Below are 21,095 nucleotides of genomic sequence, written 5' to 3'. Positions count from 1 at the left end.
GTAAGGATAGCTTGGCGAGATATTCCAGAATCCCAACCATTTCCTGCACAACCATGAACGCTTGCCACCACCTCATGCCATAATATCTCTCTCTCTCTCTCTCTCTCTCTCTCTCTCTCTCTCTCTCTCTTTCAGGGCCATCTCCATAGCCACTTCCCTAGAAGGGCTATATTCTTCAGCACTATGTTCCCTATCCCTAAACCCCCCTTCTTCCTTTGGTCTGTTAACTATCTCCCATATGATCAAGTGGTCATTTTTCACTTCTCCTGGTTCCCATAGAAAGTCCCTCATTCTCTTCTCCAGTTTCTTAGTCTCCCTTAGAGGAATCATGAACACTGAAAGGAAGTAGGTTGGAAGGTTGGCAAGTGTAGCCTTAATTAAAGTCAGCCTACCCCCTATTGAAATGTAATTCTTTTTCCAAGCCGCCAAGCACTTGTCAAACTTCTCCACAATAGGGGCCCAGAAACTACTTTCTTTAGGGTTGGCTCCTAAGGGTAGCCCTAAGTATGTCAAAGGCCAAGAAGAAATATTGCAACCTAAGCATTCTGCAATGGATTCAATCTCCCTATTCTCCAAGTTTACTCAAGCTACACAACTTTTATCAAAGTTTACCTTCAAGTTGGAGACCCTCTCAAAAGTACTTATTAAAATCTTAAGGTTCTCCACTTTGCTCAACTCATTCCCTTCACAGAAAATAACAATATCATCAGCAAACTGAATGTGAGTTACTGGAATACCTCTCTGCTCCCTATTCTCCATTCCTTTATTTGGCCCTCCTCATTTGCTTTGGAGATCATCCTACTAAAGACATCAACAACAAGTGTAAAGAGGAAAGAGGAGAATGGATCCCCTTGTCTTAAGCCTCTATTGGTTGGAAAAAAGTCCTTAACCACCCCATTCACCAACACTGAATAACGACAAGAATTTAAGAATCCTCTTATCCAACTACACCATTTATCCCCAAATCCACGTCTTCTTGACATCTCAAACAGGAAATTCCAATCCACTAAGTCATATGCTTTCTCAAAGTCCAGCTTGCAAACAAATCCTTTCCTGCTCGATCTCCTTATCTCTTTCACACTCTCGTTTGCAATAAGAATCTGATCTGTAATTTGTCTATCCTGTATAAAGGCTCCTTATGCTTGGCTAACGAGAGAGGGGAGAACTACTTTAATCCTCCTAGAGAGCACTTTTGCCAGAATCTTATAGACGCTTGTCACCATGCTAATTGGCCAAAAATCTTTGGGGTGTCTGGCATTATTCTTTTTGGGAATTAAGGTTATAAGGAAACCGGCAACAGATGGTTTCAGGAACCCAGATCTGCCGCTACTGGTTTCGTCTTCATCCTCCCTCTGCATATGCTGGTAACGCCGCTGTTGGCAATTCCAGTTTCGCACGAGGTAACACCGTTGATGACGATCCTTGGTAGGCATTCACCGGCGATGAGGGCGGATTGAACCTCCGAGATCTCTATTTTGTGTTGGATAATTTTCCTACTATTTTTCCATCTAAAACTAAACACTTGAAAGTTAAATTTTTACACTTCCCATCTCATCCTATCTTTTCCCATCCCACCCAAATCTTCCCACAAACCAAACGGAGTCTAAAGTTTTCCTTGGGGGCGAGGGGGAGTTGGGTATTTATAATTAGGTATCAGACATGGGTTGCTCCTGAATTATGGAAAATTGGCCAAGGAAATGGGGGAAGTTCTGACTATTCAAGAGATCCGTGACATACTTGACATTTTGCCCAAGCTGATGCTATTTTAGCTGTGAATTTGGGAGGGCTAAAATTTTGGTTGAGCTGTTTTCACTGAGCTACTTCAGATAAGCCACTAAAAGAAACTTCAAAGCCCTGTTTTCTCGGTTGAAGCCTTGAAGGAAAGCAAATTCAGGCTTTTGGGAATTTTCACCAAACATTGCTTATATAACGTCCAGGCTAAAAGTCGCCATGGGAAAGCCCAACCAAACAGGCAGGCAATGAAAGCATTAAAAGCAGCTGTTACCTGTGAGTAAATATAAGGCGGTTTTCTGGAAGTAGGTTAGAATGCAATTTGTTTCACATCTGGGTGCTGTGCGATATAGAACATGATCACTAATCAAAATAAAAGATATTTCCTGTTAGGAGGATTAGAAGAGTATCTTGTTTTTGTATATATTTGCTTTCTCATTCTCTCGTGCTTGAGCCTGCGAATTATAAGAAGAATAAAAGAAGAATGTGAAGGAGTTTTATTTCTTAATCCGAATGGAATTGACTTTCCAATAGGACCAATGCGTCCAACAGTGTGAAAGAGTACAATAAAGAACCAAACCTTGAAGTGTGTATTCTGTACAAATACGAATACAACAGGGTACATCTCTTTCAATCTCCACTCTCCCACGTGCGTTGTGAAGCAGCAGAATAAACCAATGGTCAGAGTTTTTTGGAGAGTGAAAGACCTGAGTTGAACCTTTTGTTCAATGGGTGCAAAGAAGCCAGTATATGTTGGTTAAATCCTTCTGCCACTGTACGTTATACTCAGACGAGTTGGAATTCCATATGTAAACATGGGTTGGATGTGAAAAATAATTAAAAGCATCAATTTTGATCAAATGATACATTACCACTCTGCAATCTACCAGTAATCTCTGCAAGAGCATTGTCCATTCCTGAAATGGTGAAATCTAATTCGGTCTCTAACAATAATTTCTCTTTCATAAACCTTGGAAATGAACTGTATTGCCTGATGGCAATCCTGACACACGCGCAAGTTCTTCACTATACGAATTGGGGTTCCATGTTCTGTGTTGATCAACCCAAATGCAATTGCTAACTTCTCACTATGCCTTGATAGAGCAGTCTCCTTATCTTCCTCATCATCAATATCAAGCAATACTTCTCTTAGTTCTGGCACATACCCAGCAAGCTTCAATTTCATAGCCATTTCATCCAAGAATAAATAAATCTGCTTAGTTTGAGGGTGTGAACGATCTCCCACAAGGAACTGATGGAACACCCCATTCAATTCAATAGAACTGCAACCAGGAGTCTTTTTTGTGCCACCAGATTCAATTTTCTCTCTAACAGCTTTAGCTTCTTTCCATCTCCCGGATGAGGAATACATGTTTGCCAGTAGAACATGACAGCCCACATGGTAAGGATCTAATTCTTTGATTGCCTTTGCTATTCTATCTCCCATTTCTGTATCCCGATGAATCCGACAGGCTCCAAGTAACGCTCCCCATATGACAGCATCTGGAGCCATGGGCATGGCTAATATGATTTCTTCTGCCTCCTTCAGTAGCCCAGCACGGCCAAGAAGATCTACCATACATCCATAATGCTCAATTTCTGGCTCAATCCCATGGCAACTAGACATGGACTTGAAATACCATTTCCCCTCTTCAATCAACTTTCCATGGCTGCATGCATTTAACAAGGCAACAAATGTGATTTTGTTGGGAGCTATACTTTTCATCTTCATCTGTTCAAAAAGATCAATTGCTTCGTGGGAGAGTCCATGCATCGCAAACCCACCAATCATGGCATTCCAAGGCCAAACTGTTTTCCTAGTACCAGCTTCACCATGAAAAACATTGGAAGCAAGTTCTATCTCACCACACTTTGCATACATGTCGATGAGGCTAGCAAGTAACTGTTCGTTCATCTTGATCCCAACTTTGTCTATATACACATGGATCCATTTACCTTGATCCAGTGCCACCAGATTTGCGCAGGCTGCAAGAACACTTGTCAAGGTAAACTCGTTTGGTTTGGGGCCTGTTTGCAGCATCTCACGGAAGAGCTCCAAAGCCTCAATTAGGCAACCCACCTAAAGACAACTAGTGAAGTTTTCAAAGAAGTCATCACGACAACTAGCCTACCTACAACAAATATTCATTGCCAAAAATTGAAAAAAAAAAACTTTAAACGCAATAAATCCTATTTACCTGTACAAGACCTGCAATCATTGTGCTCCAAGAGACGACATCTCTTTCGGGCATTGCATCAAACAATTCTTTAGCGTGAATAACGTCTCCGGATCCTACATAGCCACCAATCATTAAATTCCAAGAAAACAAATCCCGCTGAGCACTCCAGTCAAACACCATTCTCGCATCATCCACCGACCCACAATTTGCATACATCTGGATCAAAGCATTCGTGACAAACACATTGCTTTCCAACCCAACCTTCATTGCGTAAACACGAACTTGTTGACCTTCCCGAATTCCTAATCCCTGAGAACAAGCCTTGAGAACAAAAACAAAGGTGTACTGGTTGGGTACAAGACTCGAGTCTCGGAGCATCGATCGGAAAATTAAAAGAGAGCTGCAAGAGGAATCAGTCGTGCTTGCATGAGCTTTGATCATGGTGTTGTAGATGAAGAGGTCGGGTGAAGGAATCTGATCAAAGAGCAATTGGGCATAAGGAAGAGAGGCGAAGCTTGAAAGGGTCAGGAGTTTTAGAAGTCTAGTTGCAGGGATGGGGTGTAGGATAAGGCCAGTGGTGACCAATAGGGCATGAGCTTGCTTCATTTGGTCCATGGATTTGCAGGAGTCGGTTAAAGCGAGAAGTTGGTGTTTTGAGTTTAGTGGGCTTTTGAATTTTGTAGCCGTTACGAAAGTGGAGTAACAACGCCTCATTAGTGACAGGGAAGCCAAAATTAAATCAAATCAAAAGGAAAGGCCAAAGTAGAAGAAGAAAAACCATGAAAATTGTTCGTGTTCGTTCATAGCAGACGGCTCTGTCAAACTTGGCACACACCCACCGAAAAACTGTCCCTCCAATCTAATCCACACTATTAGCCCTTATGTATCACTTGGACAAAACATCGATTACCTGTGAGCAGTTGCCTTACCTCCTCGACACAAGTCCAAGGTGGTGGCTATTCTTGTGATATTGTATCTCTGCGTTGGATTGCTGTCCTATTGACTCCCTGAGCGCTCTTGGCATCGTCTAATTCATCGCCTTGGCTCTGGCCAACTCAATTCGTTTTATGCTGGTGATGTCTCGATGAAGCGGGAAGTACTCGGGTTTCTGGTTGAGCCTACTTGGTGGTTGGAACCCAATTCATTAACATTGTTTGTAGTGCAACCAAACCCAGCCGACCCGTTGACTTATCTTGGTTGTTTCCATTCCAAGCCGTTATTTACTTCTTCAACACCTCCGGGTAGGGGTGAGTAATTGGGTCGGTTTGGTTCTAAATCACTGGAGCTGATTCCGACCCAAACCAGTTATAGGGCCCGGGGTTTTATCCTATCCAATTCAAAATAAAGGGTCAATCTTGATTGGCCTTACTGGAATCAGCTTTGCAAGATGGCAAGATTGGTTTCCTTTTCTTGGTTAGAAAATTTGACTTTTGATGTAAGCAGTGTAGGGGCACGTGTTATGCACTTGTGTAATTAAGATTCAATTGGGATTTTTGGATTTGCAAAAAATAAAAAATAAAAAAAAAAATCAACACAAGTACCCACTTTTTAGTATAAATATATTTGAACCTAGTGTATGGACTTAAATAATGAATTATATATTAATTATATTGCATTGTTTGGGTTGATTGACAATTAAATCCTATTTGCATTGAAAATGTATTTGACTAAATTATGAAAATATGTGTAAAGTTGGATCATGGATCATGTATTATTTTATTTAGCCTTAGTTTGGGAAGAGTACAAATACAGTTCTGTAAAGTGCAAATACGGATTTAGCAATACAAAATACAAGGATTTACTCATTTACACTATGCACATTTGTATTTGCAGTCTTCTCAAATTGAGCCTTAGGTGTTTTTGGGTTATGTTTTACTTTCTTTGAGACCGAATGATCGTATGGGTTTGAAATATGCAGTGTTTATGATAAAATTGTGTTATAAAAATGTAATTAGAATGCAGAATGGAACTTATTGTTTCACTTTCCAAATCTGAAGAACAAAAACAAAACTAAATAAAGGCAAAATAAAACCAAAGGGGAAGGATGTCAAATTCTTGAAATTTTGAATCCCCTTCCAACAAATTATCATGTAGGGATGCAAAAAGATCGGATCGGATTCGAATTAGAGTATATTTGAATATGACCCGACACTATTTATGTCAGGTACAAACCTGATCCAAAGATCCTACCAGATGTGATAGGACTCGATCTGAATTCGAATCCTATTGAATCTGATTTGATTTGTCTTGTTTTTTTTAAATTAATAAATTATTAAAAGAAAAAATAAAATATACTAATTTAAATAAATAAAAACAAAAATACAAGTATTTATTTAATTATTTTCATCATATATATACACATTTTTTATAAAAAATAAATAATATAACAAATTTATAAAAATATAATTATAAATAAATAATATATATATATATATATGTATTATATATATTTACATTTATAAATATATAATACATCAGATTAAATAGGGGTGAACTTGATCCGATCCGATTTCTAACTGAATCATAGGATCCGATCCAAAGGTCCTAACGTAGACCTTGGAATTGGGATCACAAAGGAAAAAACAAAAAACTTTAAAGCAGGCAAAAGCAAACCGACCCATGCTCACTCACCCTTACTATGTAAGCATAACATGTCAATAATGTGAAAGCTTAACTGGAGTCGCAAATTCCCAATGGTGAGTAGTGAGTACTGAATGGTGTGACGACATAACGCAAGCTTGAAATTAGGTTGCGGGTTGCGGGTAGGGCTGTTCATAATAAGGCCCAAACCAACCAACCGGATCGACCCAATCCGAGTTGGTCAGATTTTCATTAGCACATGTCGGGTCGGGTTGTGCAAATTTTTAAACCGATGATTTGGGTTCGTTCAGTTTTTATACAAGAAAATCGAAATCGACCTGAACCGAACCGATTTAGTTCCTAGTTCAAACATAAAGTTCCAAAACCCATCGGGCCACCTAGTTTTTGAATGGTCGCAAGAAACCTTGGATTAGTGAATAGTGATTAATGAATAGCTTTTGTGATTAGCTTTTTATTTAAATTTTATTATAGGAGATGGCTGAAATGATGTTCAATTTATGACTGTTTTTAAAAATATCAAGATTTTATCATAGGGATGAACTTAGAATCGAAACTGACCGAAACCGACCCAACTCGATTAAAACCGACCAGGTTGGTTTTGCTTAACACTGGATCGGATTCGGTCTCTATGTCAGGTAACCCGATCAGGTTGGGTCGGTTGGAAAAACTACAGTAAATCAACCCAACCCGACCCGTGAACAGCCCTAGTTGCGGGACTAAAATTCTAAAAATAGCGCATGAAAGCAAGCGGGTTTACCAGAACTCCAATTCAGATGATCAGATCCATATTTTGGTACTCGTAATTATCGGGTTTGGATCGTCGTATGCATCTACATCGTATGAGATCCGAACCACATGCAAAATCCACCTCCCACTCCGATTTCACGGGTAGTTTGGTAATTGCAAGTTTTAGGTAGGGTATTGTGCAAGGGGAAAGGGGAGAAAGGCCGTCGCTCATCGCAAAGAAATTAAGTAACGCTCTACCAGACACTCACTTCCTCCTCTCCTTTTGCTGTAAGTTTTCATCAACTATAATTCTTCTCATCTGCAGTATAGGAATGTGTGTAAATCAAGTGAAAAAGATGGCTTATCTAAGATTTCAATTCGTTAGTATCTTATCATATACAAGTTCCATGATTTTGTTGTCTGTTACTCCAATTGCTCTTTTCGGAGATAAATGCAGGGTCCATTCCTTTTATGCGATTGCTTTCTCTTTTAATCCATTTGTTCTTGGTTTCTAGGTTTCATTCAATCCATAGAATCAACTGACTTTATCCTATTTTCAGCTTCACTTGATTCGATTTATTTGATGGATGAACATTATGCATCTGGATGCAGGTGACCTTAAGCAAATTAGCAGTAGCAATGGCCTTGATGTAGTTGTTCAGATTGCTTTATTTATTTAAGTTTCCATTATCAATTATCGACTTGGATGCCCTTAATAACATATTTTGAATTTAGCCTATGATCACGGGATTTATCCTATTTGTAGTCCTAGGGTTTCTTAATTTGATGTCTGAGGTTTAACTATATCCATGTTGCAGTTTTTTGATTAGTTGCGTTTTCGGTTTCTTCAGTTATCTGTTTTATGAATCATATGTTCGTGGCTTAGGATGTTGGAATGCACCTTTTATCATCCGCATTCTTATGTTTTAGGTTGTTTGTAGTGTGATCGGTTTAGAAGAGAGCCATGGACCCTTCAGAACGTAGGTATTTAGAGGAAGAAGACAGTTCAACAATGAAGACGATTAAAGGAGCAACCACGGGTTTAGTTGCGGGCACTATTTGGGGAACGATTGTTGCTACTTGGTATGATGTGCCTCGTGTTGAAAGAAGTGTTGCGCTTCCCGGGCTTATAAGGACATTGAAAATGATGGGTAATTATGGGCTGACCTTTGCTGCAATTGGAGGAGTTTACATAGGCGTGGAGCAGTTGGTGCAGAATTACAGGATGAAGAGAGACTTTATTAATGGAGCAGTGGGTGGTTTTGTTGCTGGGTCTTCTATTTTGGGTTTCAAAGGTAAAAGTTTCTTCTCATCCTTGTTGTTTGTTTCTAGACTGTGATGCAAATTTTCATAAATCATGAAAGAACTTATTTGCAATTTGATTTCTTGCTCTAATAGTAGTTTCTCTCTCTCTCTCTCTTTTTGTTTTTTTTTTTTATAACATTCATAGTATTGAAAGAGCTTATACGCAACTTGATTTCTTGCTCTAACAATAGTTTTGAATCTTTTGATAAGATGCATAATTTGAAGCAATGTTTTAAAACACGGAGGTTTGACGTGAGGCCTAGTTCAGAACGTAAGAGGCGTAAGCCTCCCGAACACAAGGAGGCATAAGCCTTCTTAAGAGGAGTGGGGTGAGGAGGAAGAAGAGGAAGGAGGACCTCATTTTTCTTTATTTTTAATAAAAACCTTTTATATTAAGAAGAACGAAGATGCATAGCACTAGTTGAAAGGGGGTCTTTCTTTCCCCTTTTCTTTTCTTTCCTTTCCTTTCCTTTCCTTTTTCCTTTTTTTTTTTCTTTTTCTTTTCTTTTTTTTTGTCTTTTTATATGAGGTGTGCATGAGGCACATGGAGTGTACGCCTCTAGCACACCTCATAAAAAAGTGTATGAGCTGTACGCCTCTTTCACCTGAGACGTATGCCTCAGAGGTGTCAACGCCTCTGGCATACGCTTAGGACATTTTGGGGACGCCTTGCTTGGAGGCATGCCTCTAGGCATACACCTCCCACGCCTTTTAAAACACTGATTTGAAGCAATCTCCAGTTTGGATGGTTTGTCTGGTTTGACTATAACAGCACAACCCAAATTAAATTTCTCTATTATGATCTATCATATCCTCATTTTTTCTTCTATCTTTTTTGAAAACTTCAGTTTTAACCAAAATATCAACTAAGCTCGTCAAAGTGTTTTTCTTTATTTCTTATTTTGTTAATTTCTACTAATAAGCTACTTTTGGTTTTTTCTTTGTACTGCTTAAGAAGGAAAGTATTGAGTTGGTTGAAACTGTTGTTTGTCTGTTTGGTAAAGCTTAAGGTCTAAAAAACCTGGTATTGTGTTTACATAGATGGAAACCTAAGATTTTCTGTCATGAATTTGTAGTCCCAGATTTATCAATGAGAAAAAGATTATGTGACAGGAAGGAGTGATTCAGAGGGTTATAGCTACCCTTGGCTCTTGGCTGGCAGCCTGTGGATAGTTGAATCATAGTTCTATAAGATTCCATGTCATGTTTTTTATTTTTGGATTACACACACTGTTTGTATAGACCTCTACTTGGGAGTGCTATTTTTTGTGTTTTCTTAGGAATCCTTTTGTTGTTCCTAGCCTGATTGTGCATAGTTTTTCATTGCACATGACCCATACTTGTATATGCTCATTATGAGTCATCTTATGATGTTGTTTTTAATATGTTATTATACTCAAGGTTTAAAATTTTGATATCGATATGATACGCCCCGATATATCTTTGAAAAACAGATATGGGGTATGCATGGAAATTGGGTGTAATTTTTTCATGCGTGTCGGACCTGTATTGGACCGTATCGGGGGCATATTTGTAGCATATTGACAAAAAGGATATGGCCAAAAACAAAAAAAAGGGGGTAAGCAATTTTCTTTTTTCCTGAAATAAGCCTTCTTTCACCCCCAAATGACTCTAAAACTCGAAACCTCATTCCTAGAGTGCTAGATTTGCAAAAATTTGCATTAAACAAGTGTGAATTGTTAATTTTTTTGAAGGTTAAAAAAATGTGGGCTGAAGCAACAAAATTGTTAATTTTCTTGAAGATTACAGGAGGTGGGGTGGGGGGCTATCAAGAATGAAAATGTGGCTTTGAGAAGACTAGGAGTGGCAACGAGCCGAGCTTCGAGCCCAATTCATTGGCTCGATTATGAAGAGCTCTAGCCTACTAGAGCTTGGCTCTCGAGCCGGCTCGAATATATATATTTTAATATATAAAATAAATTTATAGAAAATAATATATAATAAAATTATTATAATTATTAATTATTATAATTTTTAATTTTTTAAAATATCAAATAAAAATATTTATATATATAACTTTTTATTTTTATAAAACATTTTTTCTCAAAATTGAGCTTGAGCCTAGTCGAGCTCAAGCTTATGAATTTTTGACTCGAGCCGAGCTCGAGCTCAAGGTTTTGGCTCAAACCAAGCTCGAGCCTTGTAGAACAATCTTGAGCCGAACTCAAACCTCATACTATTTGGCTCGGCTCGGCTCGAATCCACCCCTAGAGAAGACTTATCATGAGCTGTTGTGTGCTCTGTCAAAGCTATCCACCGTTGATTCTTAACCTTTGACCATGACGATGAAGTAAAGGTTCTTGCCGGCGACAAAGTGGAGGAAGATAATTGTTGTGGAAAAGAAAACATTTCTTTTGGAAGTATTTGGTGGACGTTCAATGATTACAATTGGAGAAGATAAGAGAGCTCTAGTAGTTTTGGGGAGGGAGGTGATTTGCTGGTTCAAAGGTTTTCTTGATGGAAAGGAGAGTTGACTTGTGGTAGAAAAAGATTCCTGGTGGAGAAGAAAAGTAATAACAAGGGTACCTTCATTCAGCTAACTGAGGTGTTTGGAAATGGAAAGAAGCAAGTGATTTGTATACCAGAAGCAAAAAGGAAACAAGGTTGGATTATGGTTGCAGGAGCTATAGATGATTTTGAGCAAAGGAGGTGGGGATTGGAAAGAAAAACAAGCACCCCTACCCAAGTATATAAAATGTCAGCACAAGAAATCACAACAGATAAAAGCCTAGCAATCTCACAGATTGGAGAGGGGGGGAAAGAAAAAAATAAAGGTGTGAGTGGAGCCGTTGTGTGTCCAAAGTTGGTAATAGATGGAACTTTGGAGTACTGGTGAAAAAGAAAGGTAATGAGATTCGAAGAGGAAGTGGTAGACTGGAATGGAGTATTAATTGATGTCATGAAGACGCTTCCATTGATAGAACAAGCTTTCCTGATCCCGTTTGAGAAGACGACAGCTATTTTGGATTTTGGTCGCTCTCTTGAGGTCACAACAAGAATACAAACACGAGAGGGTTGGGCCTTGTTGCAGAACTGGAACCCATCCTACAAGGAGTTGGAGTTGGAGGAAGTGGAGTCTATTCAAATAAAGCTGGTTGGGCTTTTATTCAAGTGGTAGTACTATGTGGAGGGTCGCTTGTAGTAGTGAACTTGTCTTCTCTTCAAGGGGCAAAGAAATTTGGAGCAAGCCCATTCGTCCTCGGGTTGGCAGTTTTTATTGGGAAATTTTCCTAGAAAGAATTACCACAAATGATTTACTTCAAAAAAAAGAGACCAATTCTTATTTACTTCCTAATAGGTGTACTCTATGTAAAGCTGATGGGAAAACTGGTTACCATGTTATGGTTTCTTGTAAGGTTACTAAATCTGTATGGGAGTGGGCTCTCTCCCTCTTTGGGTGTTCTTCGAATCCCCTCGAGAGTGCCCAAAGTCTATTCTCTCCTATGTTTTTCAAATGGCCTAAGAAGAGAGGGAAGATTATGTGGAGGAGCATTAGGGCAGCTCTGTGTTGGTCCTTGTGGGTAGAAAGAAACTCACGAATTTTCTCAGACATGGAAAGAACCCTGGAAGATCTATTAGACCTAATACTTTTAAGGGCTGTCCATTGGCTAAAATCTATGGAGCTGTTCTTAGACTTTTCTGTGGTTGACTTATTAAGAAATTGGAAAGAGATAGCTACCTCTGCTTTGTGTAAGAGGACTCTTAGTCCCTCCTGGTCCCCTCCTCCCTTTGGATTTATAAAACTGAATTTTGATGGCAGTAGTTTGAGGAATCCAGGGCCTTCTAGGATTGGGAGAGTATTCAGGAATGAGGAAGGGAGTGTTATTGCTTTGTTCTCAAGCCCCATTGGCGAAGGAGGCTCTCTTAGGGCTGAGATCCTTGCAACTCTAGAAGGAATACAAAGAGCAAGGGAACTAAGTATCAGACGTTTGGTACTGGAAGGTGACTCGAAGGTGGTGATTAGTTGGCTGAAGGAAGAGGACAGTGGTTTGTGGAGCTATAGCAATGAAAAGAAAAAATTCATTTGGCTGGGTAGGGATGTTGAGATACAATACAATTGGGTGAAGAGGACTACTAACTCATTTGCAGATGGGCTAGCCAAGCAGGGGGTGAATAGGGAGTCTATCTTTTGTGCTAATTTTTAACTTTCTTTCATTGTATTCTGTTGGTGGGGAGTTAAGACATTTTACCTCTCCCTGTTGTATCTAAAGTTTCACAAATCTTCACATCATTAATAAAGTTTTTTGTTACTAATAAAAAAAATCAAATACTCCTTCGAAGCCTTCCCATCTAATTAGAACTGAAGTTGGGGGTTTGGAGAGGCACCAAAAAGGAACAAGGTGCTGAAGCTTTTGTTACTAAAACTCCTGTTGTATCTACTTCTCAACCTTCTAGTAATCTTAGCAACTCTATTGGTTTAGTTTTTGATGCTAATATGTGTTTTAATGATCCTACAAACTCTTCAGCTCCCATCTTTGTCTATGATTTGCCCATGAATCTGCTAGCAGAAGGAGAGACAAGTAGGGGATTAGGAGGTGAAGTTGGTGAGAAAGGAGGGTGGGTGTGTCTGAGGCTAGGGGTGAAAGGTTGCAGAAGATTAAGGAAGTAGTAGTGACTGATAGGGGGTTGGGTACGGATGGGGAAAAAGAAATCACCAAAAGGAATCAATCCTAAGAAGGGTTGAGAGATGAGGAGGTTGGGAGGTGTTGCTACCAAGGATGGGTCGAGGGCAAAACTGTAATTACACTTTCGAGATGAGGGCTTGCTGATGTGTTTGAGGGCTGATAGAGCCGAGGGCTTGCAAGTCCGACTTGTAGAGGAAGAAGCACGTCAGAGGCCCTAGGTGTTACTTTAGGGATGGAGACTTCGATGATCAAGTTAGCAAGGGCACAATAAGTGGTCGGACGAGGCTTGAGTAGAATAGCTCATATGGGGTCACCAGGAAGCTGGAGAGCTTAGAGCAGTAAATGCCAAGATAGCTTGCCTAGGGAGTGATGCCACTTATTTATACTTGAACCTGCTTGGAGTTAGTTATGAGCAGACGACTAGGATGCAATTCAGCCTATGCCATTGGGTCTGCCATGTGCGCCTACATCAGGAGGGTTTCAGATAAGGGGAAGAAAGGAAATAAGGAGAGAGAGAGTAAAAGAAGCCAAGAAGATCAGAGCGCAAGGGACCCAGTGGTGGACTTGGCTGATAAAGTGGGGTTGAAAGTGGAAAAAATCAAAGAAAGGAAACTTCAAGACAAAGTAAGTTAAGAAAAAGGGGGCAAAAGGAGAAGAAAGCTAAATGAAGTTGAAAAACTCATCAGTGACGTGGAAAGGGATAAAGATTTTAGTGCTAGGGGAGGGAGAAGGAGAGGGGGCCTATAGGCTAGATGAGGTCTGATGTATTTGGTGTGCTCATGAAGATTATTAGTTGGAATGTAAGGGGATTAGGAAGTGCCACAAAAAGAGGAGTAATCAAAGTGGTATTGATGAAGGAGAGACCGGATTTTGTTCTAATTCAAGAATCCAAATTTCAGGGATTAGACAAGAAGTGGATAAGGAGGATGTGGGGAGAGAGGAATATTAATTGGAGCTTTGCTCCCTCATGGGGTGCATTGGGGATTATTATAACAATGTGGAGAGAAGAAGCAATTCAATGTTTGGAAGAATTAGTGGGCAGATTCTCAATTTCTATTAAGTTGAAGGGTGTGCATGACGAATTTGAATGGGTTCTCACAAATGTCTACATGCCAAACTCAAATAGAGAAAGGAAAAAATTGTGGGAGGAGCTTGGGGATATTAGGGGACTCCAGGAAGGACCTTGGTGTATAGGGGGAGGTTTCAATGTAGTAAGATTTGTGAGTGAGACAACTGGGGGTAGGCAAAGAACTACATCGAGCATGAGAAAGTTCAATTCCTTTATTGAAGCTTTTGAGCTGAGAGATATTCCTCTAGGGCAATCTTGCTATACTTGGTCAAACCTTCAAACAACTCCTACTCTATCCAAGCTTGATAGGTTTTTAGTTTCACTCGATTGGGAAGAGCATTGGCTAGGGCTAGTTGGGAGAAATCTACCTAGAATTACCTCAGACCATTGGCCCATTTGTTTGTTTGAGAAGTGATGGTGGCCCATCTCCCTTTAGATTTGAAAATATGTGGCTCACCCAGATTTTTAAAGAGAAAGTCAAGGTTTGGTGGAATAGCTTGGACAAGCCTCTAATGTGGGAAGGCCAAAAGTTCCTAAAGAATCTCCAACTGTTGGGACATAATTAAATGAGATATGATCAGTGTTCAATGAATTCTATAGATGAGGGGTGATAAGTCCAGGAATGAACTCTACATTTTTAGCATTGATCCCAAAGAAGAACAATGCCAACCAGCTAGGGGATTTCAAACCAATAAGTCTAGTCACCAGTATTTACAAGGTGATAGCAAAGGTGTTGTCTTTGACGATTAAGAAGGTGATCCCCTCACTTGTTTCTCAAGCTCAAGTGGCCTTTGTGCAGGATAGATAGATTATTGATCAAATCTTAATTGCCAATGAATGTGTGGAGGCTCAAAAGAGATTAAAGAGGAAAGGAGTGGCTATTAAACTGGACTTGGAAAAAGCCTATGATTTAGTGGATTGGAACTTCTTGATTGATATTATGAGGAGGTGTGGCTTTGGAAATTTATGGTGTAAATGGATTAAGGGATGTTTACAAACTAGTCACTATTCAGTAATAGTTAATGGGTCAGTGTATGATTTCTTTGAAGGATCCCGTGGGCTCAGGCAGGATGACCCCCTTTCTCCTTTTCTATTTACTTTGATTTCTGAAGCCCTAAGTAAATTGATTTCGAGAGAAAATTGTGTGCAACCATTCAGGGGTTGGTCAGTTGGGAGGGATAACGTTTTGGTCACTCACTTACAGTTTGCAGATGATATTCTTATTTTTTGTGATGGAGAAAGTAGGGAGGGAGTAGAAAATCCGAGGCTGGTTGTGAAACTCTTTGAGAGGATGTCTAACTTGAGGATTAATTGGTCAAATAACTTATTGGTTTGAAGAGGATGAAGTGAGATTTTTGGCAGATTCCCTAGGCTGTGAGAAAGGAGAGTGACCATTGAAATACTTGGGCTTACCCCTTGGACACAGCCCTAGTTCTGCTAGTTTTTGGTCTCTGGTGGTGGAAAGGATAGAGAAACGTTTGGCGGGGTGGAAAAGGAACTATATCTCATTGGGGGTGGGGGAGAATAACTCTAATCAAGTCTACCTTAGCAAATCTTCTAGTGTACTACAGGATGCCACAAGGGATAGTGAGGAAAATTGAAAAATCATGAGGGATTTTCTTTGGGAGCCAGGGAAAAAAAGAAGGATCATTTGGTTAGATGGGAAAAGGTGGGGAAGTTGAAGGTGGAAGGGGGCTTGGAAATTGGTAATGTTAGGTTGAAGAATCAGGCTCTGCTTTGCAAATGGCTTTGGAGGTTTCCAAATGAAAATGAGAAATTATGGCACAAAGTTGTTGCAAGCATTCATGGCATGTCGAGCAACGGATAGGATGCTGGATGTCTCCGTAGGGCTACCTTGGCTGCTCCTTGGAAGGCCATCCATGATGTTCTCCCTACCTTCCTAAATCATATTAGGTATGACTTGTCTTCTGGTAGTAAAATCAGATTTTGGGAGGATGTGTGAATTGGGAATACTTCTTTGGGTGAGAAATTTCCTTCTCTTTGTGATCTGTCTAGGTTCAAGGTTAGGCCTATTGCAGACTTCCTAAGTCATCCATCTCACTTCCAGGGTTGAATTGGAACTTTGGCTTTATCAGAAACCTTAGAGAGTCTGAAATTCTTGTAGTGTCCGAGCTGTTAGGATTGCTGAATTCATTATTCTTGGGGGAAGGTGGGTTAGACTCTAGGATTTGGGGTCCTAATTCTGACGGGTTGTTTTCTTGTAAATCTCTTCTACAATCGTTGGTTGCCACTCCCTTTTTTCATCCTTTCCCAGTCAAAGAAATTTGTGCCCTCCTACTCCCCCTAAAATCAATGCTTTTTGTTGGGAAGTATTTCATGGTTGTATTAATACCTTTGATGTACTTCGAAGGAAAGGACCAAATTGGTGCTTGTCCCCCAACTGGTGTGTCTTGTGTAAATTGAGTGGTGAGGCTGCTTTCCACCTTTAATATCTTGCCCATTTGTCAGTTTTATTCGGAATTAGTTTACTTCTCTTTTTGGGTGCAGGTGGTCTTCTCCTGACAAGTTGGAAGGTTTATTCAGCCCTAATGGTATTAGTGGTATGAAAAGGAGGGTAGGGTTCCATGGAGGTATACTAGAGCAACAATACTTTGGACTTTTGGGAGGAAAGAAATGATAGAATATTTGAAGGAAAAGAAAAATGTAAGGAAGCTTTAGTTGAAACAATAGCATTGAGGGTGGCATATTGGGTAAAAAGCTTTAAGTTGTTTTCAACTTTTAAGGTCGAAGACTTTTTTAGGGTTTGGGGACTTATTGCTGCCTCTTCATCTACGAGACAACAATTTTTTGAGGCATGGTCTCCTCCAACAGATGGTTGGAAGAAGCTCAACTTTGATGGGAGTTGTGTGGGTAATCCAAGCCCTTCAAGCATTGGGGGGCCATTAGAGATGAAAATGGAAACATTATTGCTCTGTACTCCGGTCCTGTGGAGTAGGGTGATGTGGCAAGGGCAGAGTTTCTAGTTGCAGCATATGGGGTTGAGAAGGCTAAGGAGTTCGGTATTAATAGACTGATCATCGAGGGAGACTAAAAAACTGTGGTAAAATGGTTATAGAAAGGCGAAGGGGTGACATAGCAGTTGAAGAATGATTTTTGAAGATTTAAATGGATGTCAAGGAACATGTCAATCCAGGTGGGATGGGCTAGGAGATTTGCCAACAGTTTGGCAGATAGTTTAGCAAAGCAAGGGGTTCAAAGAACATATGTTTTGGGCACATTTGTAATTTTGTCCTGGGTAGACCTGTTCACGGGTTGGGCCGGGCCGGGTTTTGCCTCTACATTAATAGAATATGTTTAGGCCCGAGCTCGAGCCCAGACCGACCATCGGGCCTAGGTCTTGAGCCCAAGTCTAGCCCTCATATAAAGCTCGAAGCTCGGGCCCGAACCCGAGCTCGGTTAGAAATTTGGAAAATAAGATTTTTTTCCTTTTAATTCAATTAAAAGCTGTTTTATTTATACTAAAGGACCTCAAAACCTAAAAAAATAATGAAAAGTCTCATTATTACTTGAAAAAAGAGAAGAAAAATAAAGAAAAATATATTCTTATTAATATAATACATTATCAAGTTGGGCTCGAGCTCGGGTCGAGCTTTTTTGAGAAAACCTGAGCTCGGCCCAAAAAAAGTTGGGCTCGAGGGCCTGAAACCTTGTCCAAGCCCGACTTAGATCGGGTTGGGCCAGGCCGGCTCGCTAGGCTACCTGGTCCATGAACTGGTCTAGTCCCGGGTCAGCTTACTAAAGCTGATTTCTTTCACAACTTCTTGTTGTATCCTAAAGTTTTTTAATTAATGAAAATTTTCAGAGTTATTGATAATTTTTTTTTGAAGATTTTTCAAAATTTGAAAAAATATGGCACAAATAGGTAAGTTTTTTCAAATTTTTATAATATCTTGTGATTTCTTTTTTTTTTCTTGAATGTTTAAATTTATGTTGATCAGTTGATCTGCATTTCTTACATTCAAAATCACAATTTTTTTGTGTTATCAGTAGATTTATGGAAATTTCATGAAGATACTTGGGGAAAATATAAATTAACAAAAAATTTGAAAATGTAATTTTTTCTTTGCCTATAAAGACTAAATATTCTTCTTCAATATTTTTTTGGATTTTTTATATTTTTAGAATTTAAAAATAAATAATAATTAATTATAATTTATCATTTGATCACAACAATTGAATATATTATAATTCTATGGATGATCCATCATATCCACAAGCCAATTGAAAATTCTTCTTTAATAATTGTTTTTTTTTATTTTTAGAATTAAAAAAAATTAATTATATTTTATCATTTGATTACAATGATTGAATATATTATAATTCTATGGATGATCTATCATATCCACGAAGCAATTGAAATTTCTTCCCTAATAACTATTTTTTGAATATATTATATCATTTTTATTTATTTTTGATCATTTTTGGAAATAGATAATAAATGATAATTATTTTAATTATAAATAATTATTAATTATATTTTCACTTAGCAGTTGTGCCAATGCATGTTTTATGGTTGGATAGGAGAGTTGGGTTTTTCCCATCCCATAAAACATTAAAACTCAAAAATTATTATTTATAAATTATAGTTAAGCATAGGATTTTTAATGAAATTATAATTAACTACAAATTATTTCTTCATAAAACCATTAGAATATATTAATTAATGTATTTACACCTCATTGAGGTCTTAAATTTTGTGTTGTTGATGTATTTTTATGATTTATTAAAGTATTTTTAGTGTTTCCAAGCGTATCTTAGTTTTTCTTCGATGTGCATGCGTATCCAAGGCATATCCCGATACATCTCTTAAAATTGCCTTTCCGATACACTTGGCGTTTCCAATACTTTGAACCTTGATTATAGTTAGGGGCCATTGCTTGGTGTAATGGTAAAATCTCTGGCTGACAAGTGTAGGAAAATGGATTCGAGTCTGAGAGCAGACTCTTTATGCAAAAAGTGTCAAAGGTTGGGTCTGTATCCAGTCCACCCTTCCCAAGACCTCAGATAGTTGTGACCAATATTGAGTAATGACCTATTTTAGTATGCAATTATACTTTCAGCATTTCTCGAAGTTTCATAAATAATTTCTATGTTTTCAAGAATTTTATATCTTTACTTAATTTGTTTAAGCTTTCCAGAATTTGAGCAAAATTTACTAAACTTTCCTGAAAATTTTCCATTCATACAATGAAAAAATGCCTAATGAAACTGAAACTTTTTACCATGAATACCATCAATCCTCTAGGACCAAATTTTCCCCAACAAACCACCACCAAAATTTAGCTTAACAAATTTTCTTTCTTATTAGGGGAAATATTGAAATCTAGTGTTAGTATGTGCATTCTTATAACTCCAGCTCTGTCTTTCAAACTCAAAAGGCCCTCTCTGACTTGGTTGACCAATTCATATAGCATCTTTGGAAGTCCATGTATTTGGTTTGGACAAGCTTTTGTATTTTGGTCTAGATGATGGAATTGTCCTATTCCAGAATTTGAGAGTCATGACATCTTGCCATTCACTAGGTTTTGTTGACCCCTAATCCTAGGTCTGGACTTGAAGGAAAGTCAAAAGGAAAATATAATTGTGTCTCATAAGTCAATGAAAATTGTTTTTTAGATCCATAGCAATATTAAATTAAGCACGACTGTATGTGAAGGAGTTTAAAGTGATTATTGTTGCTGGATAAATAAAGTAAACCAACTTTGGAGATGCATGTTTCTTAAACTTTGATTCTTGATAAATCTATAAATCATGTAGTTAATAATTTGGCTGGTGGTCTGTTCTCATTAATCTTCACTTGTTCTCAGTCAGAAGTTTATATTAGATGCAGAAAGGGGAAGAAAAATCTCAAAGAAACTAGATGTTCTATTGTGGAGCTTTTTTTTTTTTTATTTTTTTTTATTTAGGTATGAACCCGAGATAGTATCTACTTTTCATAAAAAAATCACAATCAATTATCTCAAACCTGCTATTTTCCATTTCTTTACAGGAAAGAGCATTTCTACTGCCATTTCTGCTGGTGCTGCTTTGGCCTTCACTTCTTCTGTTATTGATGCTGGTGGTCAGACAACAAGAACTGACACTGGTAAGGAGTACTACCCGTACACCACTGAGAAAAGGCCATCTGTCAATTAAGTGCATCTTTTATTTCTCCCAAAGAAGACGAGTGGTTTAATTGGTGAGCTAGCAATGCTTCTGGATTGGCCTTATGGTGCTGTTTGGAGGTGTAGTCATACTCCTGCCGTTCTAGGCAGTTCTCTGTTTTGAAGGACTGAGAAAGAAGATCAAATAAATTTGTTTTATGCCAACCTTCTTTTAGTAATAGTTTGTGATCATTCTTTCTGTATGTTGTGGGCAATTGACCTGAAATGTCCATAAATATTATGGTTAAGCTACTGAGATAGTGACCCTGAAGGAATGGCACTCGGAGTGTTTAACCTGCTCATAACACCAGCTTTTAAAGGATCGACGGATTGGTTATGTAATTGTTATGTACTTCACTAGTCGTCTTCTCTTTTCCTTGCTTTCTTTCAGTTTTTTCTTTGTTTCCTTTTCAAGGGTAAGAAAGGAGGATGGGTTTGCTAGTTCAATCGTCCGGTGAAAAACTTGAATGGAACAGAAAATTATGGAGTCTTGCAGTTGTAGCTAGGCCGGCAGCTCCAGAGTGCTTCATCTTATTTTGATCTCATGGAGGATTATTGGCTTGACCTAAATGGTAATGAACACATGGTTATCTCTAGGGTATGTGAATCTAATTAGGAGTTTGGGATTGGTCATTTCATCCTTCCTGTGCATATGGCTGGTTTGGTTCACTTG

The 21,095-nt window shown here is 38.7% G+C and overlaps 2 protein-coding genes across 8 annotated transcripts; one reads left to right on the top strand and one right to left on the bottom strand.

The window, feature by feature from the left end:
* Positions 1 to 2,207: 2,207 nt before the first annotated feature.
* On the bottom strand, positions 2,208 to 5,025 carry LOC148844702 (pentatricopeptide repeat-containing protein At3g62890-like). Its single transcript, XM_088953429.1, has 2 exons — positions 3,930 to 5,025; positions 2,208 to 3,811 (listed from the first exon to the last, which is right to left on the bottom strand). The coding sequence occupies exons 1-2, from the start codon at positions 4,623 to 4,625 to the stop codon at positions 2,615 to 2,617; spliced, it is 1,893 nt and encodes a 630-aa protein (XP_088809555.1). The 5' UTR covers positions 4,626 to 5,025; the 3' UTR covers positions 2,208 to 2,614.
* A 2,363-nt stretch (positions 5,026 to 7,388) lies between these two features.
* Positions 7,389 to 20,779, top strand: LOC148844701 (outer envelope pore protein 16-3, chloroplastic/mitochondrial-like). 7 transcript variants are annotated; one of them, XM_088952787.1, is made up of 4 exons: positions 7,514 to 7,618; positions 7,799 to 7,850; positions 8,180 to 8,533; positions 20,269 to 20,779. In XM_088952787.1, the coding sequence occupies exons 3-4, from the start codon at positions 8,203 to 8,205 to the stop codon at positions 20,412 to 20,414; spliced, it is 477 nt and encodes a 158-aa protein (XP_088808913.1). In that variant the 5' UTR covers positions 7,514 to 7,618; positions 7,799 to 7,850; positions 8,180 to 8,202; the 3' UTR covers positions 20,415 to 20,779. The 7 variants fall into 7 exon arrangements, with proteins under 7 accessions (XP_088808910.1, XP_088808911.1, XP_088808912.1 ...); XM_088952789.1 differs by having other exon boundaries at positions 8,169 to 8,533; XM_088952788.1 differs by having other exon boundaries at positions 7,516 to 7,618; positions 7,754 to 7,850.
* Positions 20,780 to 21,095: the final 316 nt, after the last annotated feature.

The sequence above is a fragment of the Nelumbo lutea genome, chromosome 7, assembly GCF_056320005.1.
Source record: "Nelumbo lutea isolate HS-2025 chromosome 7, American lotus-T2T, whole genome shotgun sequence".
Lineage (NCBI taxonomy): Eukaryota > Viridiplantae > Streptophyta > Magnoliopsida > Proteales > Nelumbonaceae > Nelumbo > Nelumbo lutea.
The sequence above is the reverse complement of the archived record's forward strand: the minus strand, read 5'-3'. Positions and strand labels throughout refer to the sequence as shown.